The 22,999-nt window shown below is 34.9% G+C and overlaps 1 protein-coding gene across 1 annotated transcript; it reads left to right on the plus strand.

The window, feature by feature from the left end:
- Positions 1 to 11,267: 11,267 nt before the first annotated feature.
- LOC131073469 (uncharacterized) lies at positions 11,268 to 12,936 on the plus strand. The gene is made up of 3 exons (XM_058009906.2): positions 11,268 to 11,847; positions 12,043 to 12,426; positions 12,761 to 12,936. The coding sequence occupies exons 1-3, from the start codon at positions 11,362 to 11,364 to the stop codon at positions 12,830 to 12,832; spliced, it is 942 nt and encodes a 313-aa protein (XP_057865889.2). The 5' UTR covers positions 11,268 to 11,361; the 3' UTR covers positions 12,833 to 12,936.
- Positions 12,937 to 22,999: the final 10,063 nt, after the last annotated feature.

Genomic DNA, 22,999 nt, shown 5'->3' on the forward strand with positions numbered 1-22,999 from the left:
CCGATGCCATGTTATTTTGAGCTGGGACGATATCTCTGGATGTGCTGGCAGTGTTAGAATTGTAAGGTATATTGGATCTTTGGTTATAATTTCTCCTTTGAGCTTGAGGGTTGGCTTGATAAGGAGGCTTGATTTGCTGATTATTCTGATAAGGGGCTTGATAAGGCTTGGTCATCTAGTAAACTTGCTTCTCAATACTAGTCATTTTGTTACCAAAGCCTTGGAACATGGTTTTCATTTCATTTTTAAACTCCTAAAACTCTTGATTCGAGAGTGTGATAGTATTTGCTTGGGCTGCAACTTGATAATTTAGTGCTGGTTAAGGTGGGACAACAACTAGAGGAAGCTCTAAAAGAGGTACAATAGGTTGTATTTTTGAAAAATATGGGCGTTGGGGGCCTAGGGGCTATTTTACCATCCTAAATTAGGTAGTTGCATGCCCTAATAGCAACATCAAATGCATTTGGTAGAGTATTTGCACCCATAGACTAAATCATGACTGAAATGTCACTATTAAGGGCTCTAAGATAAGATAGAAATGCATGAGCAGGAGTAGTCCTTACCATGATAGGGATTCTACTCCAAGTCTTCTAGAAATGAAAATTGAAGTCGGTCATTTGCTCTTGAGGGGATATCTTTATGGTACTCAATTGTTCTCATAGTGACAAATGGTCAAATTTATCCTCAAACTATGAATTTAATCTATCATCCAGCTGATCCCAGGTATCAATTGAGTTTACAGGTAGTCCTCTAAACCACTAAAGCGCTTTCCCTTTAAATGAGGCAGCCAAGAGTCTATTGCAATATTCTCTTGTGTGATATGATGTACACCACACAATAAAGCTACATCCCTTATATGTTCTATGGGAATGGTCTGATCTTCTCTTGTGCAAAAAGGTAGGCTTTTCAATGCTACTATAGGAATATCATCATAATGAGTATGATTCAAAGGGCTGCCTTGATTGAAAGGTACAAAAAGATGAGCTCTTGGTAGAGCCTTTGGGATAACAGGTGGGTTTACTTGTGGACTCTCGGTAATAGGTGGTTGAATTGGAGTAGTTGCAAAAAGAGGATTTATGCGGGTGGCAAAATTAGGCTGAGAATTAGGTGGAGGAGAAAAATTAGACAGGAGATCAAAATCTAGAGTTTCCTGAAAAACTTCATTTCAAGAACTTTCTGGAAACTCAACTACTAAATTTGTTGCTTTCTTTGTCTTTTTTGTTGTCCTTGACCTTCTCTTTGATGGTGGTAGCTCAATATGCTCAACCAGATCTTCACTCTATGTAGTTTTATACTTTCTCATATGCTACAAAATGTCACTAAATCTGCATAGAAACCAAAAATGAGTCGCCAGATATAAAAATTGTTGCCTCTGAAGGCTAGAATTGCTGCTCCTCACACCAAAAGAAGCAAGAGTGAATATTTGTTGAACTGAGATAGTTCAAACGTGTCCCAACGGGCATGCCAAAAACTGTTGTCACTCAAATTGCACTAGTAGTGCACAAGCTGAAAGCTCAAGCAACTTGGTGATACATGGAATAATTCTCAGGCCTATGGGTTGCCTATAGTGAGAATTAACTTCCAGATGAAGGGTTGGTTCCCTGTGAATAACTCTAAATCTTTACCGAGAAAAGGGATAGAAAAAAACTTAAAATGAAACTAGAAAGAAATTGCAAATGCTAAACCAAGGTGAAACATCAATAAGATATCTCAAAATAACAGAGCTACAATCCTAAAAACACTAATATGCACAAATAGACTTCTAGTTCATAACACATAAATATTTCATGCAAAGGATTTAAACTTCAAGAAATTGAAAGGAAAAAAAACTTTCACAATCAACCAAATGAGCCAATTTATCACAATGCACAAACCTGTGACTTACAAATGAGACAGAAAATTCAAAGGTTATCTAGACAATAACACAATAAACTAACTCTCAATCAAGGATAAGAAAATGAACTGTAAAGACATAAGGCATAAGCTAGTAATTTTTTTTTTAGAATTTTGTCATAAAACTGCATATGAGCTACAAGAATGTATTCTCTACTAAAACTAACCATAGAATCATCAAGAACTAGTGAAGAAAGATAAAACTTTTTCACTTTATACAAAAACCTTCCAAAAGATAGAGGAAAGATAACTCCAGAATGACAGAAGATGAACTCCCACTAAAAATATCTCCTCTGAAAACTAATCCTCTCATAGAAATAAAAAGCCACCAAAAAGGCTTCAAAACATGCAAAAAGAACTCATGCAAACTTTCTCTCAAGCTGGGTCATTCATTTCAAATTCTTAGTCAACTAAAGATTGACCCATGTGGTGCTCAAAAACAATCCTTATTACCTCAAGATCATAAGAAAAGACTCATGCAAACTTCCTCTGAGCTTAATAATCACCTGCATTGACCTGATGACTTCTTATTTCGCATGGATTGCAAACTACTTGATGACTTCCTTGTATTTTGCATGGATCGCAAACTACCTGATGACTTCCTCTTATTTTGCATGGATCCCTGGACGTTACCTTGCCTGCCACCACTTTCAGCTTCTGACTGTAACTAGCATTTCTTTCTTCATTTGGTCATCGGGTTAGCATTGAAACACATTTCGATGGCCGATGATACACTCCATTTCACCTACTCTTCTATCGGGCTCACCACGTGTCACTTCCTGGTTGGTTCCGAGGTTCCTATCCTACCATCTTAGCAAGGCTTGGACTCACTGCCAGAATGAAGCTCTTTAGTCTGATCAACCTTAATTTGCATTCTTTACTTCTTCCTCTGAATTGCTTCCTTAACGGGCCCCACTACTTGGTCGCCAAGTCATGATGAATAAACATCACGCATCTTCATCATGTGGTATAGCGACCACCGCTAGATCTTCAGGAACCTTCTTTCTTTTTACCTCTACTTGTTTGCTTTTATCTCTCTCATTGCTCTCTTCATCCCGGGCCCACGGGAACGAGCTACAATAATGAACTTTGGACCATTGAACCACTTTAAACCAATGAAATTTGAATCGTTGAACCACTTCAAACTGGTTCAAAGTTCAAGTTCAAAGTTAACTTAAAAAATATATACATCCGCTCGTCTACAGTCTTTTGCCACTTGTCAGCCTCTGATTTTCTCGTGGGTCCACTTTGTCTACCATCTGGACCTACCACTAGACTTGGTCTACCTTGGTTCTTCATCTTGACTGCCATCTTGACCTCCATGTCATCAGTCACTATGTCGCAGGAGATAATCATCGAGCATCTTCATCATGCGGTATAGCGACGGTTGTCGATCTGCCCTCAAACTGCTCAATCTTTAATCTCTTAGCTGCTCATATTTTACGTACGTGCTTTGTCGCCAAGTTGCTGAGATAACTGGTGAGCTTCTTTCTATAGAGATATAGCGACCACTGTCAGGTCTCTCACATCACCGTTGATCTTTCTTCAACTTGCTCAACCTTTAACCCCGGCTCATCTTCTCTCTTGTGATGCGTGTCAACATGTGTCACCCCCTAATTGGTTCCGGAGATCTGCCTGGGCACCACATGTCTCCCAGGCCTACCACGTGTCTTTCTCTATTGGATATCATTCTTTTGGCCAAATTACTCCCTCGATGAGCCACTTACCAGTCTCATCGAAGCTACAGTTTCATCGATATCTTTATTTTGGCAGGACTGCTTCTGATTTCTTCGATATACCCTATGTTGATGGAACCGAGCCTTCGATGAAACCTTTTCGAGACTCATCACGACCAAGGTTTGCTTGATGTCATCCATCTGTACCATGTCACTAGCCACTAGACCGCCACTTGTATGCCACATGTCCTTGGTTTTATACCCTATGCTCCACCACATCATCAGTCGCCAAGTCGCTATGATATTTGGCGATCATCTTTCAATCATGACATAGCGAGAATTGTTGGATCACCACGATTTTTGTCTAATCTTTCTAACTTGCTTGACCTTTAATCTCTTCCCACCACCTGGTCACAAAACTAAGATTCCTAGAGATGCGCGCGCATGCGAGGTCCATTGGGTGATGAGACACTTCTTTTCAAAAGCTCCTAAGCTTTGACACTATAGTTATATGTGACTTTAGCTTTAAATACAAAAATTCTCCTCCTCGCGACCAATGTGGGATAAATGTTCTTCCTGCCTGGTGACTGAAAACTCTTGGAAGCTCTCTAGCCTTTTAAAACCCTCTTTGGAGCCAAAGTAAAAACTTTACATAGGTCAATTGCATTTGCTCTGAACTTCTTTTAGCCTTTCATCAACTACACAGGGGATTCGACGATATACTTGCCAACATGAATTTGCTTGAAGGTTTTAATAGTCCACGCTATTTCATCTGCAATGGAGCATAAATATCTCTATGATCTACAACATGCTGATCTCAACCCTCATGGGAGACACATTTTAACCCACATGTTGTCTTACTTTCCTGTATCTGCACATGAAGCAAACAAGTTAGACAAAAATAGTGCATTTGTCCCTGGTTCATGATTTGATCTTTTCAAAATGAATGAATGCAAGGATTCATTAGGGCACTAAATTTTGCAAAAATTTGGTAACACATCCATCAATCTATCTACACCCTGCTCATCCGGGTGTATCCTTCTCATGTTTGGCGGTCTATCCAAACCCATCACCTACCCATCAGGATATATCCTTCCCATGTGTGGCAATCTATCCAAATCCATGTCCTACTCTTGGCAAGATATATTATTTGGTCATATGTGTGTTGTTTGCATGATTGAGCTTTTCACTTTGATTTTCATCTTGTATCCCAGGACCATACTTATTCAGGACTGCCTTGAACATCCTATATCTTGCTATGTCTGGGCTGGTGTATAATGGGGCATATTTTTTATGGTATGGTGTGTTTGAATGTTTCCCTTGTACGTACTGGTAACCCTGCATTTGTGTTTATCAACACTTTCATGATTGTATTTGCTTGAGATTCAGTCCAGACCTTGGGTTTTCACTTTCATGATTGTACCTGTTTGTTTGAGAGTCAGTCCAGACCTTGAGTTTTCATGACATCCTGCTTCCTATAATCAATGGTGTATATCATCCTTGGCAATATCAAAACTAGGTTTTCTCTCCATATATGCATAACAAGAAATCCCATCCACTTCATTCATCTTAGAGACTCCAGTTCATTTATTCCCTCTTTCATCATTCTTTCATTCTTTTATTATTTAATCTTCTAATCCATTTCGAGAGCACACCCATGTTCTTTGAACCCGCCTGTCCTCTCGAGGGGGCATACCACTACTTCCTCATCATTCTTCCTCATCTCATGACTGGGGCATCAAGATACTAGTCCTTATCCTCATCATCCACTATTTTTTACTCTTCTTTGATATAAAATCATGATACTATATCAAAGAGGGGTAAAATGTAGACACCTATAATTAATGTTTAATTCATTTAATCCCATCATCATAATTAACTAATTTAATTGTGTTAATCCCCTTGTTCTTAAGGTTAATTAAATAAAATTTAATCAATCTTGTCACTATAGTCCAATAATTAATTTATCAAATAAATTGATTATTTCCCTATTCTTCTAAAGCCAACCAAATCATTAAGTCTTCTAAATTCCTCTTAGTTAATTAATTCTAATTAATTAACTTAAATCATGTGATTCATACAAATCACTTTTTCTAATCCCCACTTAGCCTAATTAATTCTTCCTTAAACATAATTATCATTATTCTCCAATTTTATATTCCTCCACTCATGTCACATCAACATTGAGACTTTCAAGGAAATTCAAATTTCTTTGAATCCCCCATGCATCCTTTATTTTGGAATTTTTAATTCCTCTCTCCTTTACCCGAGGAATTTTATACGCCTTTTTACTCTCCCCATTCATCTTGATCCATGTCTTCCCTCTCAAATCAATATCAACCCTTCTTCCCAAAATCAATATTGGCCCTCCATTGGCCTCCTCTAGTCTATAAATTGGAGTCTCATTTCCTCACAAAAAAAAAGCATGGAATCTTCCTCTAATATTATGTTGCCCCTTTCTTCCTCTATCTTCTTCTATTATATCCGCATCATGTCTTCATGATCCTTCATCAAATCCAAATATATTCATTCCCATCTAATCCTAATCCAAATCCTATCAAATCATTCCAACCTTGTTGTGCATTTGGAGAGCATTCCACATCCATCAAGAAGAGCATATCAAATCAGGTTGGAGAAGGACACTATTTCAAGTGAAGGTTTGTGAAGGTATAATGGTGTTTATTGAGTTTATTTCAATGTTTTATGCTTATTTGTGCTCAAACTAACCATCATATCCTCACTACATCTTTCCCTTGGTTCAATAGGAAGAACAATTGGAGATTAAAAAGAGAAAAGAGCTTGAGGAGATGGTGAAACATGCTTTGAGTTTAAATTAAGTGATTGTTGAATAAATACATCAATATTTAAATTTTATCATCGATATGTTTGATTTTTAATGTTATTTGAAATAAGGTTGATCAAAAGTTGTTCACATCTATATGCATAAAATAGGGTTGATGAGCTTGAAGTATTTTACTAGAAGATTGCAAGTTTTGAATCCTCTTGCAATAAAGAGTAGTTTTTGATTAAGGTAAACGGGTTTTACAAGGACCCGAAACCCAAAAGTTTTACAAAAATCCTAGAGATAAGCAATAAAATCTAAAACCAACAGCCAAAGAAAAATGAAATTGGGCCAAGCCCACAAAACAATCTACAAAACACCAACAATTAAGACCAACACAAACAAAGACCTACTGATAAGAATGCACCAAATTTGCATTCTTCTTAATCACTTTCCTATTGATATCCTCCAACTTGTCCATGATAAATCTGGAGTTATCTTGCTCCTAGTTCTTGCTCCTGGTATGGGTACACGGACCAGTCATAGTTTGGGATCGAGGCAGCTAACCACCTGCACCCTTCACAATCTTCTTCTTCTTAGAGTCTGAAGGTGTCACACTAGAAATGGGATCAACCCTATAATCCGCAATCATGTTGTTGACCCTCAACAAAACTTCCAAACTATTATTCATGGTGGCCTTGTTGTTCTCAACCAGATTTTTCAGACTGCCTTTGATTTCTGCAACACTCACCTCCAAATTCCATATCCTAATTTCATGATTCGATTTTAGCTTGTCCATGTCCTCGCTCACTTTCTGGGTCAGATGGAGGAATTTTTCCAATTTATTTGGTCCTGGATTGTCCATAAAAGTATCAACAATACCCTTAAAACCCTCTTTAAGGACTTCAATCTCCATACCCATTTTTTGGAGGCACTCCATCTGACTGTTGGCTGCAAGGGAAATACAATCATCCAAGTCAGGGTCAATGACAAACCTCCCCTATTTCCTAGGATCAAGATTAATGGGGATTTCAATTGTAATATCCTTTTCCTTATCAATGGTGTCCCCCCCTTTCTAGATTTGAGCTTCTTAGGTCTAGGAGAGACAAAGTCAGCAGGCTTAGTCCCCAAAGTTTTGTATTTACTAGAAGCCCACCTAGGGTTCTTATTGAATCTGCTACTACCAGTCCCAATGGTAAGAATGGGACCCTCACCTATAGTCAGACAATACTCGGGATCATCAGACAAGTCTTGATCCTACCAATCCCTAACAAGCCCACTATTTTCCCCTTCTAAATTTGTATCATAAACTACCTGGACCTCTAGTTTGGAAGAAGAAACATGGGTATTCAAAAACATGGGATGAGTTGACTTCATGGGCCTTAGTATAATTCATAATGAGATGAATAAGGCCCTCAAGGAGGACCGGGTTGTCCACATTCTCAGTATGTTTCTCCAGACTATGCTTTAAGGAAGACAAAAGATAAAAAAGGGAGGAGATTTTCCTATCATATCTGAAGTGATTCAAAATGACAAAGCGATAGGAAAAAATGCTCGCATACTGACCATCAAGAGTAATGTATTGCATGATCTCTTCCGCCACATCAGCCCAGGGCATCTAAAGATCCTTTTGATTGTAGCCACCATCAGCCATCCTCTTAACCCTATTCCACTCCTTCATCTTGTCAAAGAAGGTGGATATAGCTTCATTTGCAAATTTCCTCTCTCTATAGATCTTCCTTCCCTCCATTTGCAAGCCTGTAATTTCACCAATAAAGTCTTCATCAATCCTAAATTTTGTGTTGTAGACCTTAAGGATACCATTATCCCATCCATTCACAAATTCTTCAATGGCATTCGACGAATACCCCTTCAACCTTTCAATATATGACACCAATCCTTTGTCCAAAATCCCATTCCAAACCGAAGAGTTCCTTTTCCAATTTTCAAAAGAGGTGGGTTCTATCTTGTTCTTATCACCTCCCATGAAATGCACAATTCTGATAAAATCGGAAAGCACACCCAGACCACACAACAACATACCAACCTAGAAACAAGCGAAGCATCTAGAATAGCAAGAATTGGCAGTCGAGAAAACCTTCCACCAAAAAAATTTATCCTGGCGTCTTTCAGTCATTATGAATTAGTAATGAGTGGCCACTTAATTTGACGTCCCTTCTAGACAGCTCGCACAAGTTCGATGAGAAACTTTCCATTTTCGTCCACCATTTAGCCTCCACATAATCCACCCCAATATTTTTCATATAATCGGTGGGGGCATTCCCTTCCCGATACGTGTGTGAAGCTTTAAAGTCCTCCAGGTTGGCAATCATGATATGACAATACTCGATCAAATGCCTGATTGTCCATCTTGGCTCCTGGTGTTTGTTAATGCAGTTGATTATGTTCATCGAGTCACTTTCCAACCAAACATGGTTAAACCCTTGTCTACCCGCCATCTATAACCCAATTTAATCTGTGTGAGCCTCAACATAGTGGTTTGTCTAGGTGCCCAAAGGGAGTGCCACCGCTAAGACAATCTTACCATTGTGATTCCTAGCAACTCCCTTGCAATTAAGAGTAGTTAATTTATTGTTTATTGTAATTTGAAATAGTAAAAATATTTAAAGGATGTTTGTTAATAAGTATATACGTTTTAGAAAGTCTTCCAATGAAAAATTCTATAAACACCTAAAGTTCTATGTACTTTTTGAATAATATTCTCAAACTTTAACTACAAGACTAACATTTAATTTTTTATTAAAATGATTTGCAGTTTGAGTTGAACATAACTTAATTGATGCTAGAAAGCTTCCACCTAGACCACTTGTGCCTATATTCCTTGAATTATTAGCCCCGACACAAGATCAAACTCTTCCTAGTTTATTTGTACCTCCCCAATCTATGTATGTGTACCTTAATGCACAACAAAGTAATATTGTAGCTTCAAACACTCTGGTAGTCAAAATGGATGATATGAAGAACTTTTTGCGGACTTTTTCTAATTACAATAATATTCATTTTTTTAATATTAAAAAAAATGAATATTATTGTAATTTTAATATCTTATGTTGAACATATTATAAAGGTTAATTCTTTAATGTGGGGTGTACACCTTCTCTTTGATAGAGGAAGAAGTCTAATGATTCAAATATATTATTTTTCATTATTTATTGAGTATTGAAATAAAAAATCTTAGAATAATTTCTAAGAGGTCAAATATCTATAATGTAACCACAAAGTATTAATCATCAAAGAATTAATTTCATTAGATAAAAAATTAATATAAAGGGTGTGTAATATTGTTGTATTTGTATCATTTGAGTATATGTAAATGTTCAAAAATGAGTTGTTGACTATAAATTCACAAAGAACAAGGTTTAGTGAAGACATGTATTGACAGATATAAATTTCATCAAATATCTTTGTTAGGGACTAGAAGGGAGAACCATTGATTCCATTTTAAATCACTATAAAAAGACTATACGTGACCATAATGGAAACTTGAATTTAAAAAACCAAATAGTTTTAGGGACAATTTTTTAAGGTTCAAGGGATCTAATTGACAATGTGTTGGTGGTTCCAAAAAAAAATGGAATTATGGAAATTCAAGTTATATTTGAATTTTTTTTTTTTTGTAGATTATAGTCAACTAAATATTTAGCTAACTTTGGATCCTAGATTCGTACTATGTAATGATTTCTTATCACACACTATAATTATCAACAATATTTAAAACCAACCAACAGTAAAAAGTACTCTACACTATATCACTGGATTGGAATTTGCATAAATTTACTCCATAAATAAATATTTTAATCAAGTTTAACAAATAATTATATATTTTATTCCACACTCAAAATTTTCTAAGTTAACTAAATCTTTCATTCCATTCACACATATTTATAAAGATTGGCTAGTAATTTTTAAATCCAATTTAAATACCGATATCTATTGACATGGTAAAAAATATAAACATAAGCAAGAATGAGCTCTGAAACAAACAATTACTCCTAGAAATGATCACTAAAGGAAAAGGTAACGAAATTGGTTCATTCTTTCAATGACTTGATTTATCTTACAAGATTTATTGTGAATGTAAAATGAAATGACAATGATGCAATTAGTTAACCAATTAACTAAGTGATATGAAATATTATAGTGTGCTTTTTTTTCTGCCTAGCAGTTTTATCCACATGGCATTCTTGGATTTTTTTTTGACACCCACTCTTTTATCTCCTCTTTAGTGTTAGGACATTCAAGCAGATTTATGTCCCACTTGTTCATCCACTTGCTATTTTGTTTCTTCCAAGTCTTTTTCCTATGACTTGGCTCCCCTTCAACAATGATTCTGGACCAACCGTGCTTATCCATACTTTCAACCTTTTTTGAATAGCATAACAAATGAGTGACTGCTGAAGCTTCAATTAAGAACATACGAACCTCAACTAAAAAAATCTCAATCATACTTATCCATACTTTCAACCTTTTTTGAATAGCATTTCAACCCAATGACTGTTGAAGCTTCAATTGAGAACATTCAAACCTCAACTAAAAAAATCTTATCATTGATTTGACTTGTAAGCTGCTAGTAGAAATGCGACACATTAATTTTATTCACACGTGTTATCAAAGAACGACATTTCTTCCCCCTATAGTCGCCAGTCTCAGTCAATTCCGTCGTCTTTTATACTCACCGCCACACATTCCCAGACGGTGGGCTCAATGTCATTTGATTTATTTGGCACTCTCTTTGACCCTTTAAACACTTGGCTCTGAACTAGCCATCCACGTCGTTTGTTTTGAAATTTTCAAAGAAGAGGACCCACACGGAGAATCTTCCCTCCTCCAAATCTACACATGGTCCTTTAAAACCAGGGAAATAACTGTGTACTCATTACCAACATGGAGCCTGATTCTGGAAAGATCTTTGATAGCCCATCTAGTTTGATAGGCGATGATATTTTCCAAATATCCCCACCAATCTTTGAAGGTGTAGACTATTCGGCCATGCACAATTTTCCAGGCCTTGAAGGGGAAGATTTAGTTAGTACAAACAATCTTTGGAATGGTGAATTCATTGCTCCTTGGCTGCTACCTGAACAATCTCATATTCCTCCAGCTTTTGACGAGTTGTGCCATCAAGCCATGGAAATTCCTCAAATTTCAAGCTCCTCTAGTCTTGTATTTGATGACCCACTCCATGCACAAATTGCATTGAAAGGAAAAAGTGCATTCAGGAAGTATGAGGAATGCTCTACCGTGGGAGACCAATTGAATTCGGCATCTAAAATCAATCAGAAATCAATCAAGAAATGCTTCGATTTTCTAAGTAGAATGTATAAGAGTAGCAAAAACAGGTCGAATTGGGAAGTGGATGAAGGTGTGGTAGAAGAAGCATATGCTTTTACTCATAGGATTTCTGAGCGCAAGAGAAGAAGCAAGCTTAGCCAGCTATTTATGGATTTACGTTCTATTCTTCCTCACAATTCCAAGGTAGACTCTTCGTACTTTACCCATTATAAAAATCAATTTCAACTGATACATGGGACTTCTTGTTTTTGGATTTAATTGTGTGACGTGAGAGTTTTTATCATTCTGAATATGAAATTCATGTGCAAAAATCCATTCTAATATCGATAGGCTTCATTTGTATTTTAATTAAAAAAAATGCTTTTTTCATGTATGTAGAAAGTTGATAAAATTTCCACATTGTCGAATGCGATGATGGAGCTGAATCAGAAAATTCTTCTCATTGGAGAGCTTGAGCAACAAAATGACAAGCTAAGTAATGTGATTAGCCATAATATAAGAGCAGATTTAGGAAGAAATGCATTGATGGCTTTTGATTGTGAAGAAGTTGTTGTAGCGATTGAGGAGAGCAGAATTTTAGAAGAGACAATCATTCAAGTTATCCTGAAAAAATCATCTACTTCTACTCACATGGACGCCATTGCTAGGGTGGTGAAGTGCTTGAGAGAAATAAAATTGGAGGTGGAGGTGGTGAGAATACAATCGTGGGAGATAGATGCAGCTAAGCAGGCAATTGAGGTCACAATTCGCTCCAAAACAGAGGTTATAGCTTGCCCACAAACTTGTCTTGTTAGTATTAATTGAATAACTTTGATTAATGGAATTCATAACATTGTTTATTATTGATGATCTAGGGAGAACCAAACTTGTCTGGTTAGTATTAATTGAATAATTTTGATTAATGAAATTCATAATATTGTTTATTCTTATTATATGAGAGCCAAATTTCTCTTTTTATTATTAATTGAATATATTTAACTGATGAAATTGGTGACACTGTTAATTATTCTTGGGCCAACGAAATTTGTCTTGTTAGTATCAATTCAATAAAATTGATTAATGAAATTGACAAAAAAGTTTACTATTCATGATACAGGGTGAACGATTGGAGATTAATAAGAGGAAAGAGCTTGAGGAGATGGTGAAACATGCTTTGAATTTAAATTAAGTGATTGTTGAATAAATACATTAACATTAAATTTTATTTGTATGTTGATTTTTTAGGTTATTTGAAATAAGATTGATCAAAGTTGTTGATATCCATATGTATTAAACAAGGCTTTTGAACTTGATGTATTATAATTAAAGATTGTAAGCTTTGAATCCTCTTGCAATAAAGAGTAGTTAATTTATTTTTTATTATAAATTGAAATAGTAAAAATATTCAAAAGATGTTCATGCTTCTATTCTGTAAAATGAGCTTGCATGCTGCTATTTGTAAATGAGTCTGCATGCTCCTTTGCTGATTTCTATTTTGTAACTAACTCCGGCTAGAGGATTGTTCACTACTTATCTTCTATAGTCATGTTGATGAGCAATGACCAGAGTTTTTCTTGCCAGTTCTTTTCTCTGGGAGCTCAGTTTGAACCAGTTTTTAAATATATTGTAAAAATTATATATTAATAATAAAATATATCAAGTGGTATTGCCACCTTGCCAAAAAAAATAAAATAAGTATATGCTTTTTAATAAGTCTTATAATGAAATATTTCTCACTATTTTATAAACATATTTAATGTTTATTGATGTCTATTAATTCTTGCCCATCTATAAACACCTAGAGTTCTATGTACTTTATGAATAATATGTTCAAATTTAACTACAAGACTAACATTGAATTTTTTATTTAAATGATTAGTAATTTTAAAAATTTGAATAGGATTTTAATTTTAATATCTTATGTTGAACTTTTATAAATATTAATTCTTTAATGCATGGTGTACACATTTTTCTTTGATAAAGGAAGAAGTTTATGTTGGCAATTTGGAGGAATTGATTATGTGTTGCATTGATCTTTTGTCATTGATGTCAACACTAGATGTTTTGTTGTCTACCGGCTTTTGGTAGTGGTTGGACTATGATATTGATCTGGAGACCATCTCCAGTATTCTCTGAATTGGTCCAGCTTGCAGTATTGGCTTGGATTGGTTATTCATGTGTTCTTGATGCGTATCACATTCAATTGGTTCGAGATTTGATGATCCGGATGCTATCATTTGTTCTAGTAAGCCTTTTGGTCATCGGTAAGCGTTTTACCGACAATGCTTTGATGAAGATATTTTGATGAATCCAATAAGTGGTGTTGGTGCGTCTTCTAGAAGGTTATCAGGATGTTGATGGTTATTGTGTTCATGTTCCAGTTGATCGGTGGTGTTTGCATTTAGGACCAAACCTATTCTATCTTATTCTACTAGGTTATGGACCAGTTTGTGTAACGTGTTGGTTGATGCTTCCGATGTGTCACCAGTTGGATTTATTGTTTGGATTATGTTGTTTCGGTCTTAGGCCGACATGGTTTATCATTGGTTTGTGGGATTATGTAACAGATCTATTGTATTATCTTTTAGGTGGCCGACCTAATTATTTAGGTCCTAGGTTGGTATAAATATGATGTAAGATCTCTTTGTAGATCATGGGTCTTATAGGATATAGGATTATCTATGTGTGAATAATGTTGTAATCATATGCAGATGTTTTGGTTGATCATAGGTGATCGAATTGGGTTTGTGAAAGAGGTTTAAGACCTCAGGTATTGAGCTTAATTGGAACTGTACTTAGACATAGGAGATGTTATTCTTACGGTTCATTCTTATTTCCAGATTGTAGTCTGGATTTCTTCGTAGTCAGTGAGGCTCCTTTTGTGATGAGCAGTGTGCTCTAGGTAGTGTGCCTTCCTACATATGCAAGCCCCTCTTATTGTAATCACATACTTACTGCAGAAGTATTATCTGACTGTGGGTAGGCTTCCCACCATGGTTTCTCCCTTTACTAGGTTTTCCACATACAAATCTTGGTGTCATGTGTTATGGATGGTTGGTTAATTATTTTGTAATTTATGTTTATGCTTAACTATTACATTTGTTATTCTAGTATTTGGTTTATTCGTTCTTGTAGAAGGATATGTGAGTTTAAAGTTTAATAATTTGTTGACAACTGATTCACCCCCCCCCCCTGCACCCCTCTCATTTGTCCACTAGTTATCCTAATAATTGGTATCAGAGCCTGGTCCTCTTTTGCATAAGCTTAACCACTAGAGGAAGATCCTATGGAAACTAATAATTTAACTACATCTATTTTCTAGAGAGAAACCCTTAACCTTGATTTGAAAAATTATGAAGTATGGAAGATTCAGTTGGAGACTCATTTGAGATGTATTGGGAAAGAAATTTGGGAGATCACAGAGAAAGGCTATACTCCTCATAATCCAACATCTGGCAATTCTTCTCCGGCAAGCTGGATAAGCACATTGAAAATGATTGTAGAGCTAGAGAAGCACTCTTGAGTGCACTGTCTGATCAGAAAATTATGGCATTAACCGATCAATCTAATGCGAAGGCTATATGGGATAAGTTGAAAACTTTGAATGATGGTGACTCTACTATTAAAATTACTAAACTTGATGGTTACCAGGTAAGGTATGAGAACCTGAATATGGAAGAAGATGATAGGATTACTGCTTTCATGGAAAGAGTTAATAAAATTGTTATGGGAATTCAGTGTTGTGGTGGATCTTTGAGCAAAGATGAGGTTGTTTCTAAATTTTTGAGAGCTTTGCCACCAAATTACAAGATGGAGGCTACTACAATTAATCAGCTGAGAACAATTGCTAACACTTCTATTAACCAGGATACTTTGGTTGGAAATTTGTCTTCTTTTGAGCTTGAAAAATTTGGTCCTCAAGGAGCTGCAAAGACTGAATCTTCTTTTCATGCACCTACATCATCAACTGGCAAGAGTGATTGTAAAAATGTATATGCAAAGGAACATGATGAAATGAAGAAAGAAGATGAACAGTTTGAGCAATTGGAAGCCCTATTTACTAGAAGAGTACCTAAAGGTCCTGTTGGAAGTAAGTATGAAGGAAAACCACACTTTAAATATTTTGCATGTAATAAGATAGGTCATTTTGAATCTAGATGTCCAGAGAGGAATTCAAGATTTGAAGAGAAAGATAGAAGATCTTTTAGGCCTAACCGTGATTATCAGAACAAGCATAAGTATAGGAGAAACAAAGAAAAATCATGTTACTATGTGGATGAGGAAGGTGTGACTAATTTTGATCATGAACCGACACAAGATTCGGCTAGTGGATCCGGTAATTTTAAGGAATGGGTATTTTTCGCTATTAAGGAAGATGATCCGGTACTTGTTATTCAAAATGAGGAAAAGGCCCTTGCTACTAAAATTGAAGACAAGGATGAATGGGTGATAAACAGTGGTTGTTCACATCATATGACTAGAGATAAAAGGAAGTTTTTATCTTTGCAAGAATTTGATGGTGGACTGGTTAGATTTGGAGATGGCAAAGCATGCATGATCAAAGGAAGAGGAACTATATCATTGGATGGTAAGAATAATACTGATAATGTTTATTATGTTGAAGGTTTAAGGCATAATCTTTTGAGTGTAGGACAATTGGTGGATAAGGGATTTCAATTACAGTTCAAGGATGGAAAATGAAAAATCATTAACAGATCTGGATTGGACATTGCAACCAGTACATACACTAAAGGTAACATCTTTCATTTGAACTCCGGTGATAAGACATGTTTGATTGCACAAATTGATGAGAGCTGGATATGGCATAAGAGGTTGTGTCATGTGAATTTTTATTGCATTGTAAATATCAATTCAACTAAGGTTGTTAGAGATATACCTAACATTGTGAAGCCCTATAATCCGATATGTAAGGAATGTGAATTGGGAAAGCAGGTCATAACTTATTTCAAGAGTATTCAAGATAAATCTAATGATTTTCTTGATCTGATTCATACTGATTTATGTGGTCCTACTAGAATAAAGAGTCTTTAGGGTGATAGATATTTTATGCTAATCATTAATGACTATTCTAGAATGATGTGGGTTACTTTTCTAAAGGAAAATCTGAAGCTTTTGAAAATTTTAAGATCTTTAAAGATAAAGTTGAGATAGAGTCAGGATTGAAGATTAAATTCTTAAGGTTAGATCAGGGTGGTGAATTCACATCTGATAAATTTAATAGTTATTATGAGAAGCATGGGATAAGGATATAATTATCTGCCCCTCGGACACCTTAGCAGAATGGTGTTGTGGAAAGAAAGAACACAACTATCTTGGATGTGGCCAAAACTATGATGATGGATGCTAATCTGCCTCATATCTATTGGAGAGAAGTTGTGAGCATGGTGGTATACATATTGAATAGAGTTCATATCAAAGGAGACACCGGGAAGACACCTTATGACTTATGGTTTGGTCATACACCTTCAGTTAAGTATTTTAGAATCTTTGGTAGTAAATGATATATCCAAAGAGATGATTTCATTGGAAATTTTGATCCTAGATGTGATGAAGGCATATTTTTTAGTTATTCTAATGAAAGCAAAGTATATAGATGTTATAACAAAATACTACTAAGAATTGTGGAGAGTGCTAATGTCAAGGTGGATGAGTTGTACAAAGGTCAAATCAGAACTTATGAGAGAGAACCTAAAGTGGAGATGATCATAACTGAATGGGTAGCACCTGTACCAGAACAGAATGTTGAACCAGTTACTCTAGCAGTATCAAAAAATTCAACAGCGACTGAAGATCAAAGCAGGGAAACAAAATGTCAGAAGACTCCTCGGTATGTAAGGTTAAATCATTTAGAAGATCAGATCATTGAAGACAAGAACAAAAGAGTAATGAAAAGAAGAAGGTTGGCAACTGATGATGTATGTTTAATTTCTCAAGTTGAATTAGCATCGGTTATTGAAGCTTGTATAGATGAATGTTGGATGAAAGCTATGGAAGAGGAATTAGATCAGATTGAAAAGAACAACACATGGACTTTAGTTCCTTGGCCTAAAAATAAGAATGTTATTCAAACTAAATGGTTTTTTAGGAACAAATTGAATGAGGATGGACAAGTTGTGAGAAATAAGGCTACATTGGTATGTAAAGGATATTCTCAGAAGGAATGAATTGATTATAATAAGACTTTTTGCTCTAGTAGCTAGGATTGAAGTTGTGAGATTATTTCTAGCTTATGTTGCCCATATGAAATACAAGGTTTATCATATGGATGTTAAATGTGCATTTTTGAAAGGGGATCTTGAAGAGGAAGTTTATATCGAGCAACCTGATAGTTTTTCACTTTCAAATGATAAAAACATGGTTTGCAGGTTAAAGAAAGCATTATATGGATTGAAACAAGCCCCTAGAGCTTGGTATGCAAGATTGGACAAATATCTTTTGAAGCTTGGTTTCACTAAAGGTAATGCTGACAATAAATTATATTATAAGATCACTGAGGATGACATATTGATTGTTGAAGTATTTGTTCATGATCTATCATTTTTGGAGGTGAGGATAAATTATGTATGGAATTCTCTGAAAATATGAAGAATAAATTTGAGATGTCTATGATTGGGGACATGAAATTTTTCTTAGGTTTGCAAATTAATCAGAATGATAAAGGTATTTTCATTTGTCACACTAAGTATGTTAGAGAGTTGTTGAAGAAATTTGGTATGGAAAATTCTAAACCGATTGGTACCCCTATGGTTACAAGTGAGAAATTGACAAAGAAAGATGTATCAGCTCTGGTAAATCCTACAAGGTACAAATATATGATTGGAGGTTTGTTATATCTGACTCAGACTAGACCAGATATAATGAACGTTGTTTGTACTGTATCAAGATATCAGAGTGATCCTAGAGAGAATCATGAGTGTGCGGTGAAAGTATTTTTAGGTATTTGCAAGGAACAAGTGAGTATGGTTTATGGTATCCTAAAGATGATGACTTTACACTATGTGCATATACAGATGCTGATTGGGTTGGATATGTTGATGATCGGAAGAGCACATCCAATAGAGCTTTCTTTCTTGGAAAGAAACTTGTTTCATGGATCAGCAAGAAGCAATCATGTACTTCTTTATCTACAATTGAATTTGAGTATGTTGTTGTTGCTACTAACTGTACACAAGTTTTATGGATGAAGCAAATGTTGAAGGATATAAGTGTTGATTGTAATGATCCGGTATTTATTCACTGTGATAACTCTACTGCTACTGATATATCAAAGAATTTGGTATTTCATTCTAAGACTAAGCACATTTCTATAAAGTATAATTTTTTGAAGGAGAAGGTGGAAGCAAATGAAGTCAGACTGGTTTATGTGAACACTAAAGAGAAGATTGTAGATATCTTCACTAAACCTTTTCCTAAGGAATCATTTGAGTACTCAGAGATAGATTGGGAGTTTTTGCCCCTCCTGTAGAGACTTGAGTGATGTTGATTGGCATCAGCCCAATATGCATTTATCAATGCTATCATTCATTCCAGATTGATGTGTTGATGCTACTACTTAGGTGGAGTAGTCAGCTATGTGGTTCAGAGGTTTTATGTTTTTTCTTTGATGTTTATGTTAGATTTCTGGAATTGATGTCAAAGGGGGAGAGATATATGTGAAAAATAAAGCTTTACTGTGATATCATTCTTAGGAGGAGTTTGGTTTTTGGTTCAGAACTTCATTGTCATATCATCTTGGAGAGTTTGTTGGATGTCTTCCATTAGGGAAGACTTGTTTGGCATTTTCTTGGCACTTGGATGTTTTTCACATCTAGTGTTGCTATCAATGCCAAAGGGGGAGATTGTTGGCAATTTATAGGAATTGATTATGTGTTGCATTGTTTTTTTGTCATTGATGTCAACACTAGTTGTTTTGTTGTCTATCGACTTTCGGTAGAGTGGTTGGACTATGATATTGATCTGGAGACCATCTCTAATTTTGTCTAGCTTGTGGTGCTGGCTTGGATTGGTTAGTCATGTGTTCCTGATGAACATCACATTTAGTTGGTTCAGGATTTGATGATCTGGATGCTATCATTTGTTCTAGTAAGCCTTTTGGTCATCGGTAAGGGTTTTATCGGCAGGGATTTGAAGAAGATCTTTTGATGAATCTGATAATTGGTGTTGGTGTGGCTTCTAGGAGGTTATCAGGATGCTGGTGTGTCTTCTAGAAGGTTATCAGGATGCTGATGGTTATCGTATTCATGTTCTAGTTGATTGGTGGTGTTTGCATTTAGAACCAGACCTATTCTATCTTATTCTGCTAAGTTATGGACCGGTTTGTGTAACATGTTGTTTGATGCCCCCGATGCGTCACCGGTTGGATTTATTATTTGGATTATGTTGTTTCGGTCTTAGGTTGACTTGGTTTATCATTGGTTTGCGAGATTATGTAATAGATCTATTATATTATCTTTTAGGTGGCCCACCTAATTGTTTAGGTCCTGGGTTGGTATAAATATGATGTAAGATCTCTTTGTAGATCGTAGGTCTTATGGGATATAGGACTATCTATGTGCGAATAATGTTTTAATCATATGAAAAGGTTTTGGTTGATCATAGGTGATCAAATTGGGTTTGTAAAAGAGGTTTAAGACCTCCAGTATTGAGCTTAACTAGAACTGTACTCAGGCATAGGAGATGCTATTCCTACGGTTCATTCTTATTTCCGGATTGTAGTTTGGATTTATTTGTAGTCAGTGAGGCTCCTTTTGTGATGAGTAGTGTTCTCTAGGCAGTGTGCCTTCCAGCATGTGCAGGCCCCTCTTACTATAGCCATATACTTACTGCAAAAGTATAATCTGACTATGGGTAGGCTTCCCACCATAGTTTTTCCCTTTACCAGGTTTTCCATGTACAAATGTTGGTGTCATGTGCTATGGATGGTTGGTTAATTATTCTATAATTTATGTTTATTCTTAATTGTTACATCTTCTATTCCAGTATTTGTATTTGGTTTATGCATTTCGGTAAAAGGTTATGTGAGCTTAAATTTTTATAATCAGTTGACAACTGATTCACCCCCCCCCCCCTCTTAGTTGTCAACCGGTTATCCTAATAGTTTAATGATTCAAATATATCATCTTTTATAATTTATTGACTATTAAAATTAAAAAAATTAGAATAATTTAGAACAGGATAAATATTTATAATGTAACAACTCAAAATATTAATCGTCAAGAAATAATTTCATTACAAACGAAAATAATAAAGGGGGTGTATTATTGGTGATTTTTTATCATTTGAAATATACATAAATTTTTTAAATGAGTTATTGAGTAGAAATTCACAAAGAACAAGGTTTAATAAAGACATGTATTAAAAGATATGAATTTCATCAAAGATCTCTATTAGGGCCCAGAAGGGAGAAACCATTGATTCCATTATAAATTAGTATGAAAAGAATAAAAATAATTAGAATGTAAGCTTGATTATTAGAAAACCAAATAGATTTGATTAAAATAGATTGGGAGAGACCCGAACTATTATATATCCACTAAAACAAAGAAACCCAGGGACTCACGAGGAGTGAGAGCCCTAAAATAGAGTGTTAGATACCAAAAAAGAACAAAACTCATAACTGAACACCACAAAACTCAAAGACTAGACTACACCAAACCAAGCAAACTGAACAAAAAACCAATAGAAACACCCCCATCGAAAGTAGGAAACCAAATAGTTTCAAGGATATTTTTTAAGGTTCAAGGGATCTAATGACAATGTGTTGGTGGTTCAAAAAAACAAATGGAACAATATAAATTCAAGTTAACTTTGAATCATGTTTATTTGTCGTAGATTATACTCACATGAATATTTAGCTCACTCTAGATCTTAGATTCATATAATGTAACCATTTCTTATTAATACACTATATGTATTAAAAATATTTAAAACCAATCATATACTTAGAAATACTGTAAACTATATTACTGGATTAGAGTTTGCATAAATTTACTACATAAATAAATATTTTAATCAAGAGTTTAACTAATAATTAAATATTTTATTCCACACTCAAAATTGTGCAAGCAGCAAAATAAATCTGTCATTGCATTCACACATATTTACAAGGATTAGCTAGTAGTTTTTAAATCTATCTATTGACATTGTTAAAAATACAAACATAAACAAGAATAAGCTCCAAAGAAAACAATTGTTCCTAGAAAGCAATAAAGGAACATTAAAGGCAAAGATAAGGAAATTGGTTTAATCAAGTTCAATACCTTGCTTTATCTTACAATATTTATGATGAATTTAAAAAGAAATGACAATGATGCAATCAGTTAACCAATTAATTAAGTGATATGCAAAGATGCAATTGATTAACCAAGTTATGAAACACTGTGAAATAGCACAATTATGATGAATTGACCACCCAATTAAGCAATATGAAAGATCAATATTGTGATTAATTAATTAATTTAATTACATAAGCAAAAAAAATTAGAAACAAGTCACATATAAATTTAAAATTTTAATGAAAACAAACTTAGATCTAAACATTCAAATTATAAATAATGCAATCATATGATGGGTTCACCAAAATGAAATGGGTGAAAATATTTGTCTTAGCCTAGAAATACAAATTAAGACTTCAAAGTTCCACTTTCATTCATCATTGAGGAATCATACGTTAGGTTTTTCTATAGTCCTAATAAGAGAGTTGAACACTAAGAGGTTTATGACTCCTCTTTTTATTTATTTGTGTAATATATGTAAATGAACTAGGTTAAATGATAGGAAATTGATAAATTTTAGTGTAAACAACAAAATATAGAAATGGAAGTAAACACAATAACACAAATCTAGAAATGAGATATAGAAATGAACTTGTGGATCAATAGATTACACATCTAGAGTAGAATATAGTACTCTGAGGTGTAGGTTATCCCAATCTAAGGGTGTCTTCATCAATAAAAGATTCTACATTCTAGATCAAAAGGTTATTTATATCCATCACTCTAAAAATCAATTAAAAAGCGTTAGTCACTAGAGTAGGGTGATTTAGTCAATGGGTTTCTTCCTGTTTGAAGTCCAAGATTGTCTATCAATTTCTTCTTTTCTCTCTTGTAATCTTGTCTACTATTGGATCTACACTTGCACACACAAAATGGGGGAAAAGATGTTGTGTTATATAGGGGCTTGCCTAATCCAAACTTTATGTTGAACTTTCCACCTCTACTACATCAATGAATCATGAAAAGAGAGATTGTCCTTTAAGCAAAAAGGACATAGGTTGAAACCTTAATGAAAATGCTTAAAATGATAAATGTTACATTTGATGTGAAACCCTTACCTT

This window comes from Cryptomeria japonica, chromosome 1 (assembly GCF_030272615.1).
Source record: "Cryptomeria japonica chromosome 1, Sugi_1.0, whole genome shotgun sequence".
In the NCBI taxonomy this organism is placed as follows: Eukaryota; Viridiplantae; Streptophyta; class Pinopsida; order Cupressales; family Cupressaceae; genus Cryptomeria; species Cryptomeria japonica.

What these genes read in the sequence shown, in the direction of transcription:
- LOC131073469 (XM_058009906.2), top strand. Translation starts at nt 11,362, where the DNA reads ATGCACAATTTTCCAGGCCTTGAAGGGGAAGATTTAGTTAGTACAAAC. An exon ending in TTCTTCCTCACAATTCCAAG is followed by an intron (nt 11,848 to 12,042) that starts GTAGACTCTTCG and finishes TCATGTATGTAG; the next exon opens with AAAGTTGATAAAATTTCCAC. An exon ending in CAATTCGCTCCAAAACAGAG is followed by an intron (nt 12,427 to 12,760) that starts GTTATAGCTTGC and finishes TTCATGATACAG; the next exon opens with GGTGAACGATTGGAGATTAA.